The sequence below is a fragment of the Schistocerca americana genome, chromosome 2, assembly GCF_021461395.2.
Source record: "Schistocerca americana isolate TAMUIC-IGC-003095 chromosome 2, iqSchAmer2.1, whole genome shotgun sequence".
Classification (NCBI taxonomy): domain Eukaryota; kingdom Metazoa; phylum Arthropoda; class Insecta; order Orthoptera; family Acrididae; genus Schistocerca; species Schistocerca americana.
Genome location: NC_060120.1, coordinates 917,323,568 through 917,339,545, shown reverse-complemented (window position 1 = coordinate 917,339,545; position 15,978 = coordinate 917,323,568). Strand labels below are relative to the sequence as shown.

At 40.0% G+C, this 15,978-nt stretch overlaps 1 protein-coding gene across 1 annotated transcript in view; it reads right to left on the bottom strand.

Moving 5' to 3' along the window:
* Nucleotides 1-15,978, bottom strand: part of LOC124595945 (N-acetylglucosamine-6-sulfatase-like) — a 74,558-nt gene that overhangs the window by 14,408 nt on the left and 44,172 nt on the right. Inside the window, exon 3 of the mRNA XM_047134867.1 lies at nucleotides 6,949-7,152. Within this exon, the coding sequence (XP_046990823.1) occupies nucleotides 6,949-7,152 (204 nt within the window). The remainder of the gene's footprint in view (nucleotides 1-6,948; nucleotides 7,153-15,978) is intronic.

Genomic DNA, 15,978 nt, shown 5'->3' with positions numbered 1-15,978 from the left:
AAACATTTTAAACATAATTTCTGCTAATCAACTGGTGATAAAGACATTTTTAGGGTGAAATGCACCAAGTAACTTGCACTTAAATGTAATTTTCTGAGGTTCACTTGAAAGCTATGACTTGTAATAATCATGTATTTTAACAGTTTTACATGTATTTTTGCTATGGAAATGAATCAGCAAGAGGGGAGCCATAGAGGTTAATATACCTATCCAGTAAACGTTTTTCTGGAACAGTATACAGAGCACATAAAACTGCAGGTGTGTGTCGTATTTAACAGAAGGCTTTTATACACAATGACAAGCATATAAACTACATGACAACATTCTTAAACCTCTGCTTGCCCCACACTGGTAATGGCAACAATTTCTAAAATCAAAATATGACCTGGCTACCTTCTGGCTATGAAAGTTGATTTAGTGACCTTTGGCAACAAATGAAGAACAAAATTACAAATCAAATATATATTGTCTTCATAGATTGTAGATGATGAATTACCTGAATGATAGTATGCTTATAGTGCCATTACTACAGTCTTATAGAGGCCACCTCATTTTTGATTCTCCAAGCACATCAGGAGTTGCTGTTGTCCTGGGTTCTGAGCAACCTATCATTGACACCCCCCTCCCTCCTTCCAACCCTTCTTTCCTACATTATTCAACTTCAGATACAATGCACAAGCTCTCATGTAACAAATATGAGGTATCTGCTGCACACTACTTAAGGAAACCAATTTGGCATATGCTATAATCAGTTTAGATAAACCATGAAGTAGCTAAACCTGAGTGTCCAAACAGGGTTTCAGAACTTGACTTTCCCAAACATAAATCAAATGTTTCAATCACTGCACCTCTTCACTCAAGCTAAACTTTTGATGTACCTGAAACGGAAAGTTTGTCATCAGTTTGTATTACCAGTTGTGACTTGAGGATAGTTAGATGTGGACTTACAATGCAAAACCATCAGATCCCAGTTTCTCCACCATATAGAAAGCTAACAGTGGTCTGAGTACAGTTAAAATGATTTGTTTGAACTACAAGTATCAGATAAAAGCAGCTGAGTACTACAGGAGGAGGAGCAGTGGTTTTTTTTTTCATAGTAGCCATTGTTCCCCTGTTTTAAATAATAGCTATTTTTCTCATAAAGTACATGTATAAAGTGTTGTAGAACTAATTATTATAATTATCAATTTGAGTAGTTTAGCACTAGATATAATTTGTTATTAGTACACTTCACCAAAGTATCCAGCAGTTGTTCGTGTCTAGCTGTTAATGTATAACTTGACTCGTTCCACATCCCTAAAGGGACTCCTTCCTGATGTGGTTGATGGAACACAATGTGTGAATGAATGAATGAATGAATCTACATCTATATCTACATCAATAATCTGCAAATCACATTTAAGTGCCTGGCAGTGGGTTCATTGAACTACCTTCACAATTCTCAATTATTCCAATCTTGCACAGCATGCGGAAAGAACGAACACCTATATCTTTCTGTACGAGCTCTGATTTCCCTTATTTTATCGTGGTGATTGTTTCTCCCTATGTAGGTCAGTGTCAACAAAATATTTTTGCATTCGAAGGAGAAAGTTGGTGACTGTAATTTCGTGAGAAGATTCCATTGCAACGAAAAATGCCTTTCTTTTAATGATGTCCAGCCCAAATCCTGTATCATTTCTGTGACACTCTCTCCCATATTTCATGATAATACAAAACGTGCTGCCCTTCTTTGAACTTTTTTGATGTAATCAGTCAGTCCTATCTGGTAAGGATCCCACACCGCGCAGCAATATTCTAAAAGAGGATGGACAAGCATAGTGTATGCTGTCTCCTTAGTAGATCTGTTACATTTTCCAAGTGTCCTGCCAATAAAATGCAGTCTTTGGTTAGCCTTCCCACATCATCTTCTATGTGTTCCTTCCAATTTAAGTAGTTCATAATTGTAATACCTAGGTATTTAGTTTAATTTACGGCTTTTAGATTAGACTGATTTACCATTCCTTTTAGCACTCCTGTGGATGACCTCACACTTTGTTATTTAGGGTCAACTGCCAATTTTTGCACCATTCAGATATCTTTTCTAAATCGTTTTGCAATTTGTTTTGATCTTCTGATGACTTTATTAGTTGGTAAACAACGGCGTCATCTGCAAACAACCTAACATAGCTGCTCAAATTGTCTCCCAAATCATTTATATAGATGTTGTTGTTGTTGTGGTCTTCAGTCCTGAGACTGGTTTGATGCAGCTCTCCATGCTACTCTATCCTGTGCAAGCTTCTTCATCTCCCAGTACCTACTGCAGCCTACATCCTTCTGAATCTGCTTAGTGTATTCATTTCTTGGTCTCCCTCTAGAATTTTTACCCTACACACTGCCCTCCAATACTAAATTGGTGATCCCTTGATGACTAACAATACCAACCGATCCCTTCTTCTAGTTAAGTTGTGCCAAAAACTCCTCTTCTCCCCAATTCTATTCAATACCTCCTCATTAGTTATGTGACCTACCCATCTAATCTTCAGCATTCTTCTGTAGCACCACATTTCAAAAGCTTCTATTCTCTTCGTGTCTAAACTATTTATCCTCCATGTTTCACTTCCATACATGGCCACACTCCATACAAATACTTTCAGAAACGACTTCCTGACACTTAAATCAATATTCAATGTTAACAAATTTCTCTACGTCAGGAACGCTTTCCTTGCCATTGCCAGTGTACATTTTATATCCTCTCTACTTCAACCATCATCAGTTATTTTGCTCCCCAAATAGCAAAACTCCTTTACTACTTTAAGTGTCTCATTTCCTAATCTAATTCCCTCAGCATCACCCGACTTAATTAGACTACATTCCATTATCCTCGTTTTGCTTTTGTTGATGTTCATCTTATACCCTCCTTTCAAGACACTGTCCATTCCGTTCAAAAGCTCTTCCAAGTCCTTTGCTGTCTCTGACAGAATTACGATGTCATCGGCGAACCTCAAAGTTATTACTTCTTCTCCATGGATTTTAATGCCTACTTCGAACTTTTCTTTTGTTTCCTTTACTGCTTCCTCAATATACAGATGGAATAGCATCGGGGAGAGGCTACAACCCTGTCTCACTCCCTTCCCAACCACTGCTTCCCTTTCATGTTCCTTGACTCTTATAACTGCCATCTGCTTTCTGTACAAATTGTAAATAGCCTTTCGCTCCCTGTATTTTACCCCTGCCACCTTCAGAATTTGAAAGAGAGTATTCCAGTCAACATTGTCAAAAGCTTTCTCTAAGTCTACAAATGCTACAAATGTAGGTTTGCCTTTCCTTAATCTTTCTTCTAAGATAAGTCGTAAGGTCAGTATTGCCTCACGTGTTCCTACATTTCTATGGAATCCAAACTGATCCTCCCCGAGGTCGGCCTCTACCAGTTCCTCCATTCGTCTGTAAAGAATTCACGTTAGTATTTTGCAGCTGTGACTTATTAAACTGATAGTTCGGTAATTTTCACATCCGTCAACACATGCTTTCTTTGGGATTGGAATTATTATATTCTTCTTGAAGTCTGAGGGAATTTCGCCTGTCTCATACATCTTGCTCACCAGATGGTAGTTTTGTCAGGACTGGCTCTCCCAAGGCTGTCAATAGTTCCAATGGAATGTTGTCTACTCCTGGGGCCTCGTTTTGACTCAGGTCTTTCAGTGCTCTGTCAAACTCTTCACGCAGTATCATATCTCCCATTTCATCTTCATCTACAGCCTCTTCCATTTCCATAATATTGTCCTCAAGAACATCGCCCCTGTATAGACCCTCTATATACTCCTTCCACCTTCCTGTTTCCTTCTTTGCTTAGAACTAGGTTTCCATCTGAGCTCTTGATATTCATGCAAGCGGTTCTCTTTTCTCCAAAGGTCTCTCTAATTTTTCTGTAGGCAGTATCTATCTTACCCCTAGTGAGATAAGCCTCTAAATCCCTACATTTGTCCTCTAGCCATAGCCATGCCTGCTTAGCCATTTTGCACTTCCTGTCAATCTCATTTTTGAGACATTTGTATTCCTTTTTGCCTGCTTCATTTACTGCATTTTTATATTTTCTCCTTTCATCAGTTAAATTCAGTATCTCTTCTGTTACCCAATGATTTCTACTAGCCCTCGTCTTTTTACCTACTTGATCCTCTGCTGCCTTCACTATTTCACCCCTCAAAGCCACTCATTCTTCTTCTACTGTATTTCTTTCCCCCATTTCTGTCAATTGTTCCCTTATGCTCTCCCTGAAACTCTGTACAACCTCTGGTTTAGTCAGTTTATCCAGGTCCCGTCTCCTTAAATTCCCACCTTTTTGCACTTCCTTCAGTTTTAATCTACAGTTCATAACCAATAGATTGTGGTCTGAGTCCACATCTGCCCCTGGAGATGTCTTACAATTTAAAACCTGGTTCCTAAATCTCTGTCTTACCATAATATAATCTATCTGATACCTTCTACTATCTCCAGGGCTCTTCCATGTATACAACCTTCTTTCATGATTCTTGAACCAAGTGTTAGCTATGATTAAGTTATGCTCTGTGCAAAATTCTACCAGGCGGCTTCCTCTTTCATTTCTTAGCCCCAATCCATATTCACCTACTATGTTTTTCCTTCTCTTCCTTTTCCTACTGTTGAATTCCAGTCACCCATGACTATTAAATTTTCATCTCCCTTCACTGCCTGAATAATTTCTTTTATCTCATCATACATTTCATCAATTTTTTCATCATCTGCAGAGCTAGTTGGCATCTAAACTTGTACTACTGTAGTAGGCATGGGCTTTGTCTCTATCTTGGCCACAATAATGCGTTCACTATGCTGTTTGTAGTAGCTTACGCTCAGTCCTATTTTTTTATTCGTTATTAAACCTACTCCTGAATTACCCCTACTTGATTTTGTATTTATAACCCTGTATTCTCCTGACCAAAAGTCTTGTTCCTCCTGCCACCGAACTTCACTAATTCTCACTATATCTAACTTTAACCCATCCATTTCCCTTTTTAAATTTTCTAACCTACCTGCCAGATTAAGGGATCTGACATTCCACACTCCGATCCGTAGAACTCCAGTTTTCTTTCTCCTGATAACGATGTACTATTGAGTAGTCCCCGCCCAGAGATCCGAATGGGGGACTATTTTACCTCCGGAATATTTTACCCAAGAGGATGCCATCATCATTTAATCATACAGTAAAGCTGCATGCCCTCGTGAAAAATTATGGCTGTAGTTTCCCCTTGCTTTCAGCCGTTCGCAGTTCCACAACAGCAAAGCCATTTTGGTTAGCATTACAAGGCCAGATCAGTCAATCATCCAGACTGTTGCCCCTGCAACTACTGAAAAGGCTGCTGCCCCTCTTCAGGAACCACACGTTTGTCTGGCCTCTCAACAGATACCCCTCCGTTGTGGTTGCACCTACGGTACGGCTATCTGTATCGTTGAGGCACGCAAGCCTCCCCACCAACGGCAAGGTCCATGGTTCATGGGAGATGAGGGTTATATAGATAACAAACAGCAAAGGGCCTATAACACTACCTTGGGGAACACCAGAAATCACTTCTGTTTTATTCGATGACTTTCCGTCAATTACTATGAACTGTGACCTCTCTGACAGGAAATCACAAATCCAGTAACATAACTGAGACGATATTCCATAAGCACGCAATTTCACAACAAGCCGCTTGTGTGGTACAGTGTCAAAAGCCTTCCGGAAATCCAGAAATATGGAATCGATTTGAAATCCCTTATCATTAGCACTCAACACTTCATGTGAATAAACAGCTAGTTGTGTTTCACAATGAAAGAATACAAGAACTGAGGGTTGGCTGAGTAAACAATGGAGGGATACACGGAAGGAATTCCTAGGACAGTGAACTGAAAATGAAATTGAGGTGGACAAGGTAAGTATCTACATGAAATTCTACAAGATAAAATCGAGGTAACAATATTAATGGAAAGTGAGTATGTGACAGAAGATGGGCAGAAGAAACATGAATGCATACAGCTGAAGACATAATGTATGGGGAAGTACAGAGAAGGCCTGTATATGACAATGGATGTCACACAACAGACAGTGACATTTATAAGTCTGTAAGCATTGTTTTGCACAAGTATCCCATGTTCAACACCACATGTGCTTCCAATGTTGTATGATGGCAGGTGCTCAATACACAATGGTTGATAAAACATTTACTGGCCAGTACATTAACCCAATATGAGTTTACTGATAATTCTTAACGATAACTAATCCAAAACGATGGCATTCTCTCAGTATTTGGTTCTTCATGTACTTTTACTAATTCAACATTACCGCAAAAAGAAATAGTTTATAAATCATTTTCAAATTTATAAACTGGTGGGTATCATAAATAATACAACAGAGAATGACAAGAGTCCAAACACAATTTTTGGTATCACAAACTAGGTGACGCATCAGACACTTAAATGGGCAGAATATTATTCTACTCCCTGTCTAGCCACCCACAGTAATGTCTCTCATGCTTTCCCCAAATCACTAAAGTTGACTGACAGCATGATACCTTGCAAAAAGCAACAGTCAGTTTCATGTGCCATGCATGTCCTATCTAAGCTCATACTCTCTCTAATAGCGCTACTGCTAGTACATTGAACAGCAATTTGCCTGTCAAAATATTTTTATCATACTGCAATCCAAGTATGTTTCTTTTATGCAAATCTACGTTCAGTCAAACACGTATGTAATTCTCAGCAGAATAGAGTCACAACGAAATTGAAAGTACTTTTAATATTAGTTAACCAAATCCATTAAGATTAAGTATTTATTATGCTACACTTACGATGAACAGTGTTAGTATCAGGCTAATTTAAAAACAACTTAGTAAAATTTCCATATTATTGTTATTTATCTTGATTTCCTAGACACAAATGAGAATGAGTATGTTCTTGAAAGAGAACAGATAACTTACTGACCTGATTGAGGTATTTTCCAGCATAAAATGTTTTATAACCAAGAGATCTCAGAGGAACTGGTAAAGCATATGGTTCCAGTTCATTTTGCCATTTCCTCCCAAAACAATTCCCTTCAAATGAATTGTTCACAGTGCGATGATTATGCTGGTAAAGGCCCGTTAAAATAGATGTTCTGCTGGGACAGCATATAGGTGTCGTAACGAACTGTAAGAACTCAACAGGTCATTTCATTGCAGGCAACAGTAAATGTCAAAACAGTGGCAGGTTACATTGAGTCCTTCAGTCCTATCTATACAAGCAGTGAAACATAGTTGCTATTTACAAGCTTCTCTTACACTTATTTAAACTTTTCTTATGTTCTGTGTTACAAACATAATTTCAATCTAAAGGTATGATGCACCAAAACATTATGACCAATTGCCTATTAATGTGTTGGTCCATGATTCTGCATGGCATGGATTTGACAAGTCCTTGGTAGGTTTGCGGAACTATGTGGCACCAGATTTCTATCCACAGGTCATGCAATTCCCTTAAAGTATATGATGATGGTTTGCAAGCATGGAGCTATCAGTTGATAAAGTACCAAATGTGTTCCAGTGAGTTCAGATCAGGCACATTTGGTGGCCAAGACACCAACACGAGTTCACCATCAGGATGCTCAAACCAGTCTAACATGAATCAGACAGTTTTCCTGTTAGAAGATGCCACCATTATTGGGAATAAAATCAAACATGAAGGAATGCAGCCGGTTTGCAATAATGGTCACATAATCCACAGCTGTGATGGTGACTCCGATTACTATCATAGGTCTCATGGAAGGGCAGGTGAATGCCCTCCACAGTACAATACAGTCTCCAGTGGCCAACCTGGCGTAACAAGAAACATGATTCACTTGACCAGGCAACACATTCCCATTGAGCAATGGTCCAAACTCAATGATACCATGCCCACTGAAGTCTTAATTGATGATGTTGCTGGGTGAACATAGGCACATGCTGCGGAGCCGCATGTTCAAAAATATGCACTCTGAAATTCTTTTGCCTGCATTAGAATTGTAATTTGTGATCAGGTCTGCCTCAGTTAACCACCTATCCTGCTTTACAGTGCAGGCAAGCCTCCAACCTTCACAATCAGTCTGATGTGTTGACAACCAACACCTTGTCACCTACTCGTGGTTTTAACAGCTTTCAAACAGTTTCCATAGATGCTCACCACAGCAGCATGCGAACAGATGACCACCTCTGCTGTTTCTGAAAGTTTGGTTTACAAATGCTGGGTAATAACAATCTGCAATTTGTCATAGTCACTTCACCAGCATTCAGTCTCTTTTTTGGACAATGGTCGTATTGTTTCGGCTCATCAGTGTATGTTAACATGTTCAGACAAGTACTTTCCATAAATTGGTTATGTTAAATGTATTGTATGATGGAAGGAGAAGTGCTAGTTAAACTATCACAAGGTGTTACTTAGCTCACACAGTTGGGCATAGAAATATACTGTAGTGATAGAAATTCAGCACTCAGCCAGTCTCACATTCTGTTCACTTCTTTATAAACTATATTTGCATCTTCAAAAATGACATTTCTGACATGTGAGCCAAATGCTTTCCCAAACAGAATGAATACGTATGTGTATGTAATAAGACTACAAAAACAGAGTTTCTTGTAAAGTTCCCTACTTTAAAAATTTACTTTGTCCTCCACATGAGTGTATGTTTCAAAATGACACATCAGAAATGTATGTCAATATTCACTTTTTCAGTTTCTTTGCACATGCAGAAATGACAATATGTTGTCTGAAAGCTCCATTTATCAAGTATATTAAGAGTACAGACAGTGGAAAGTCCAAGTAGGAATATCAAAAATATTATGAAAAGGATATATTGCTACTCACCATAAAGATGACATGTTAAGTCACAGACAGGTACAACAAAAAGATTGTTACACATTGAGCTTTCAGCCTAAGCCTTCTCCAGAAAGCAAACACACAAATTTGCACAAGCACACCTCACACACACATGACCACTATCTGAACCGAAGCAGGAACTCGGAGTGTGGTTGGAGAAAGAGGAAGGATAGCAATGTATAATGGAAGGGGAAGGGTGAAAGGGTAGCAGTGAGCAATGCTTGGCAGAGCATGGAGGGGCTGATGGTGGCAAGACATTATGAATTGCAGAATCACAGTAACTACATGGCGTAAGACCTCTGCCAATTGTCTGACTCCTCCACCTATACACTCTGCTATAGTCATCCAATCCCAGAAGTCTCACATAACATCCAACCCCCGTTTAAAGCCTTAGGTGTCCCCCCCCCCCCCCCCCCCGAACCTATCCCCCAAATTCATTTCCCTTCTCACCCCTATGACACCCCACACATCCACCTTTTACATGCTCCCCAAAATCTACAAACCCAACAATCCTGGATGACACAATGTAGCTGGTTACTGTACTCCCACTAAAAGAATTTTGACCCCCATTGACCAACACTTCCAGTCAATCGAGCCTCCCATGTCAAAGATACCAACCAGTTCCTTCACTGACTCCCACCGTCCCCACACCTTTACCTCTTGGACCCTTACACGTCACTGTTGACATCACTTTCCTATACACAAACATCCCTCATGCTCATAGTTTCCCGCTAATGAACACTAACTCTCCAAAAGTCCCTTTGACTTCAAATCCTCTACCTCATTCCATATACACCTTTACTTTATCACATAATTACTTTTGCTATTAAGGGAAGGTATATAAACAAATCCGCAGCACAGCAATGGCACCATTCTATGTCATTCTGTCTATGGGCCATCTAGAGGAAACCTTTCTAGCCTCCTAAATCCCTGCTGTGGTTCATGTCCATTGATGACATCTTCATGATCTGAACTCAGTGCCAGGATACCCTATCCTCATTCCTTCACAACCTCAACACCTTCTCTTCCATCAGCTTCACCTGGTCCTCCTCACCTTCCTTGACGTTGGCCAGGTCCTCTTTGATGGCTTCATCCATGCCTCTGACCACATTAAACCCACGACCCACCAACAGTACCTGCATTTCAACAGCTGCTATCCTTTCCATACCAAAATAAACTCTCCCATACAGCCTGACCACTCTGGGACAGCATATCTGCAGTGACAAAAACTCCCTTGCTCAGTATGCTGAATATATGACAAAGGCTTTACAGACAGGTTCTACCCCCAGACCTAGTCGTCAAACAGATTTCCTGTTACATATAAATCCCCCCCCCCCCCCCCCCCCCCAAAGAACCAGATACAAAGGAGCACCTCTTTTGACACTGAATACCACCCAGACTGGAATAACTGCTCCATGTCCTTAATCATGGCTTTATTATTATTATTATTATTATTATCATCATCATCATGCACTGAAATGAGGGACATCCTAATCCAAGATTCTTCCCAGCCCTCCTAAAGAATTATTCTGTCTTCCACCCAAGCCTCCACAGCATCCTAGACCACACCTATGCCACTCCCAAACCCAACCCCTTGCTATAGGGAAGACCCATGCAAGACCTGCCCAATCCACTCACCCAGCTCTTCCTATTCCAGCCCTGTCACAAGCTTATCCTATCCCATCAGAAGTCAGGCCACTTGTGCAAGTAGCTATGTCATATAGCAGCCGAGCTGCAATGATTGCACAGGTTTTCTATACAGATATGACTACTGACCAGCTGTCACTGGGGTGAATGGCCACTGCCAAACTGCGGCCACAAGTGAAGTGGAGCACCTTTTGGAACAACATGCAGCTGAATATAACATGGCTTGATTTTAATAGCTGCTTCATAGCCTGGTCTATCTGGATTCTCCTCTCCACCACCATCTTTTTTGAACTGCACACATTCTCTGCTCCTGAAATTATCCTGGCCTCAACGTATAGTAATCTACTGTCCCCACACCCTCCACTCTACAGTTTCCATCCCTTCTGTCCTATCACATCCTCCCAATTCATGCTCCCTTACCCTCATTGAGAACTGCTCTCTGGCCCCATAAAATAAGTACACTATACTAAATTAATTAAGCTGCACAAATAATTTTGTTAAATTTATTTGACAAATTTCTTGACCACAGCTTACATTCATGAGGTGCAACTACCGCAAGAGCTAATAGAAATGCTTGCAAAGAACTTGCTGGAAGAAGATGAACAAAAGACAGAGTGTGAATTATTTGTCCGAACTGTCATATGGAAGTTATACATCAGCAGATGTTCATTAGTATAACAACATTCATCTCTATGACAGTGGGGGTGGTGTTTTCTTTGAAAATGGAGAAGCTATCCCAAATTTATATATGTAGCAGATTTTATAACAAAACACTTATGTTTTGCTGTTTCTTATGCAGCTGGTGACTTTTGGTATAATTTATGGAATACAATCTATAAACTGTGTTTTTTATAAGAGTTAGAATAAAATTCATAAAATATATGGACATATGGGTCCCAATTTGTTGAAATTAATGTAAAACTGAATACACACATAATAAGATCATAACATCAGTTGATAAGCAACTAAATAAAGAGTTGTAAAATACAAACACAGAAAACCGGAAAACATTTGCAAATTTCAAAAATTAGCATTGAAATAAGACAATGACCTGAACAAGTTTTGGCACTAACATTGTCAAGGAGCACAGTTACAGTAATTTGTGCTCATGTCATACAGCATGTTGTAAGAGTAGGATAGTTGGAACTGCTGAGCAGTATGCAGTTTGATTAAAGTGCAATTTGTGAATCAAATGTTTCGAGTAAAAGGAATCAGAAAATGATGTTTTGTACTTATTACATAAACCCAGCCATATCAAGTAATTGCTGCAAAAACTAATTCAAGAACAAGAGTATAGGATTGTGTACCATGGACAACAAGACAGATGACAACTTGCCTTCCGCGACAATGGTTCAAATGGCTCTGAGCACTATGGGACTTAACATCTGAGGTCATCAGTCCCCTAGAACTTAGAACTACTTAAACCTAACTAACCTAAGGATATCACACACATCCATGCCCGATGCAGGATTCGAACCTGCGACCGTAGCGGTCACGCAGTTCCAGACTGTAGCGCCTAGAACTGCTCGGCCACCCCAATCAAGATAAATTATAAATAACTCCGCTTCTCACTCTCACATGAACTATACGTGTTGTGCAAAATACTAAATTCTCCTTACATCATTATCCACACAGAAAATTTATATTTTTACCCAATTAAGAACAAGTACGTTTTAAGATGAATTTATGGATTTATTATTATTATTATTATTATTTTGTAACTTGGTCCTGGCTCATTGTTACCCATCTTGTATGAGATCTTTGTACTCTTTCACATCACGTAAGCCATCTTAGGTGGAGTTCTGAGTAACCTACAGCTGCTCCACCACCTCCACCTCCACCTCCACCTCCACCTCCACCACCACCACCACCACCCGGTCTGATCTCACTTGACCTCTCCCTCTCTTCTCCTAGGAGAAAGAGCTTGTGATTGAAAGATACATGGAGAGCTACTGTTTATTTTCATGTATAGCAGTACTTGGAGTAGTGCCTTCTGCAGGTAAATACAGGAGGCCCATCTGTCTCTCCACGACTGAACGCACTCAGTTCAGGGCACTTTCTTGCCCTTGGGGTGGGAAACTGCCCCTAAAAGGAAGAAGAATCAGCAATGATCAATGGCTGAGAATGCAGAAAGCATGTGTCTGAAAAAATGTCATGATGATCTCTCCGCTGGCAAAGATTCCACACTAGCTCTCCTTCAGACCTTGGGGAATGGGCTGCCAAGGGGAAGATGACCGTGAGAAGGAGACCGAATAACCACCAAAAGGATAACTTTATACAAGTAGGGACACAGAAAGTCAGAAGTTTGAACGTGGTAGAAAAGACAGAAAATCTGAAAAAGGAAATGCAAAGGCTCAATCTAGATACGGTGGGGTCCATGAAGAGAACTGGAAAGAAGACAAGAATTTATGGTCAGGCAAGTACAGGGTAACATCAACATAAGCAGAAAATGGTATAACAGGAGTGAAAATTGCTATGAATAGGAAAACAGGGCAGTGAGTGAGTTACGCTGAACAGTTCAGTAATAGGTTTGTTATCATCAGTATCGACAGCAGACCAACACCAACAACCATAGTGCAGGTATACATGCTGATATCACTAGCAGAGGATGAAAAGACAGAGAAAGTATATGAGGATACTGAAAGGGTAATTCAGTAAGTAAAGCGAGAGGAAAATGTAATAGTCACTGGGGACTGGAATGTGGCTCTAGGGGAAGGACTAGAAGAAAGGGTTGCAGGTGATGTTCATCACAGGAATGATAGGGGTGAAAGACTAGCTTAGTTCTGCATTAAATATCTGTTAATAATAGTAAACACTCGGTTCAAGAAACACAAGAGAGGGAGGTATACTTGGAAAAGGTCGGTAGATGCAAGAAGGTTCCAGTTGGATAACATCATGGTCAGTAAGAGATTATGAAATCAAATGTTTGATTGTAAGGCACACCCAGGAGCAGATATAGACTCAGATCACAATTCAGTAATGATGAAGAGTAGGCTGAAGTTTAACAAACTAGTCAGGAAGAACCAATGAACAAAGAAACAGGATACAGAAATGCTAAGTAATGAAGAGATACAAAGGGCATTCAAAAAGTTTTGCACAGTCTTCTGTAATTTTTATATTTTTTGCAGGAGGAGAATGAAATTTTTTGTGAACATACTTGGAACATTTAGCTATAACTTGGTATATAAAAGTATTTTATTTTATTTACAGGTGAGCCATAATGGACCGTGAAGTAGATGTCAGGTTGCAACAATGGTCGGTGATGGTGTTCCTCTTCAAGACCGGCGATGACTCTGCCACATCGATTCACAGGAAGTTGCTCCCTATTCATGGGGAGGATACAGTGGATCGCAGCAGTATCCAGCAGTGGTTGCAGAGGTTTAAAGAAAGTGATTTCCCTCTACTGGACAGTCCACGATGCCGTAGACCATCGACGGCAGTGAGTGATGTGAATAAGGAGACCACTGATCAAATCATCCAAAATGACAGATGTGTGACAACGTGACAGCTTGCTGAAATGACTCGTTTGTCATTGGGTAGTATGATATCACTGGTACAGAAAAATCTGTGCATGCTGGGTGCCTAGATAACTGACAAGAGAAATGAAAACAATGAGGCAGAATGTGTGCGAGGGTCTCATGAAGACCTTTACTCAAGAGTGGAAACAGTGTTTTGACGGCGTCATTACTCAGGATGAAACATGGTCATTTTTTGTCCAAACCCAAGAGCAAAACCCAATCCATGGAGTGATGTCATCTGGGTTCCCCAGAAGAAGAAACCAAGACTTTCACAAACAGCAGGCTGAAAGGTGATAGCCTCCTTCTTCTGGGATCAGTGTGGTGTCATTTTCACTGACTTTTTGAAACCTGGCTTCAAAATTAACTGGGACCATTACTGTTTCTCATCGGACAAGCTGCGACGTGCCATCAAGACCCACAGACCACAGCTTCAGAATCAGTTCATCAGACTACACCACGACAAGGCCAAACCCCATACAGCCCTTATGATGCATGAGAAAATCAGGAAAATGGGTTGGAAAATTGGTCCTCATCCTCCTTAGTCCGGACTTGGCTCCGTATGATTTTTACCTCTTTGGTCATCTCAAGGCCCACCTGTGTGGTAAAACATTTGATAGTGAGAAAGACCTTCTTTCCTGTGTCAAGCGATGGTGTAAAAGTCAATCCATAGAATTTTACCGAAGTGCATTTACATCATGGAAAGAACGTTGGGTCAGATGTGTGACAGCTGATGGAGGCTAAATTGAGTAAGCTCAATGTATAGCTAAATGTTCCAAGTATGTTCACAAAAACACTCATTCTTCTCCTGGAAAAAATAAAAAAATTAGAGACAACTTTTTTAATGTCCTTTGTACATTTGAAGTTCTATGAGGCTATAGATACTGCAATAATGAATAGCTGGGTAGGCAATTCAGTTGAAGAGGAATTGACCTCTCTAAAAAGGGCAATCAAAGAAGTTGGAAAGAGACACATAGGCACAAGGAAGGTAACTGTGAAGAAACAGAAGAAATACTTCAGTTGATCGATGAAAGAAGGAAGTATGAAAATGTTACAGCAAATTTAGGAATACAGAAATACAAGTCACTTAGGAATTAAATAAACAGGAAGTGCAGGGAATCTCAGGCATAGCGGCTGCTTGAAAAATGTAAAGAAATTGAAAAAGAAATGATTGTCAGAAAGACTGACTCAACATATAAAAAAGTCAAGACACGCTTCAGTGAAATTAAAATAAGGGCAGCAACATAATGAATCCAATGGGAATTCCACTGTTAAATACAGAGGAGAGAGCAGATAGGTGGAAAAAGTACACTCAAGACCTCTATGAGAGGAAGGACTTGTCATGTGATGTGATAGAAGAAGAAACAGGAGTCGACAGGGGTGAGGTAGGGAATCCAATATTAGAATCAGAAATTAAGATAGTTTTGGATGACTGAAGATCAAATAAGGCAGAACGGATAGACAACATTTCACCAGAATTTCTGAAATAATTGGGGAAGTGACAACAAAACCACTATTCATGTTGGTTTCAAAGATAGCAAGAGCTATCAGTACGAGAATTATTGCACAATCAGCTTAGCAGCTCATGCATCCAAGTTGCTGACAAGAATAGTAAACAGAAGAATGGACAAAAAAATTGAGAATCAGTTAGATGATCAGTTTGGCTTTAGGAAAGGTAAAGGCACCAGACTGGCAATTCTGACATTGCAGCTGACAATGGAAGCAAGACTAAAGAAAAATCAAGACAAAAAGTATTCAACAGCATAAAATTGTGCAAGTCCACTCCCTTCGATGTCTAACTGCCATGCAGTGGGTCAGGGTTTGATTCTTGGCTGAGTTGGAGATTTTCACAACTTGGGGACTGGGTGTTGTGTTGTGTTGTGTTGTGTTGTGTTGTCCTCATCATTATTTCAGCACTGACACGCAAGTCATCCAATGTGGTGTCAACTGAAAAGACTTGCAA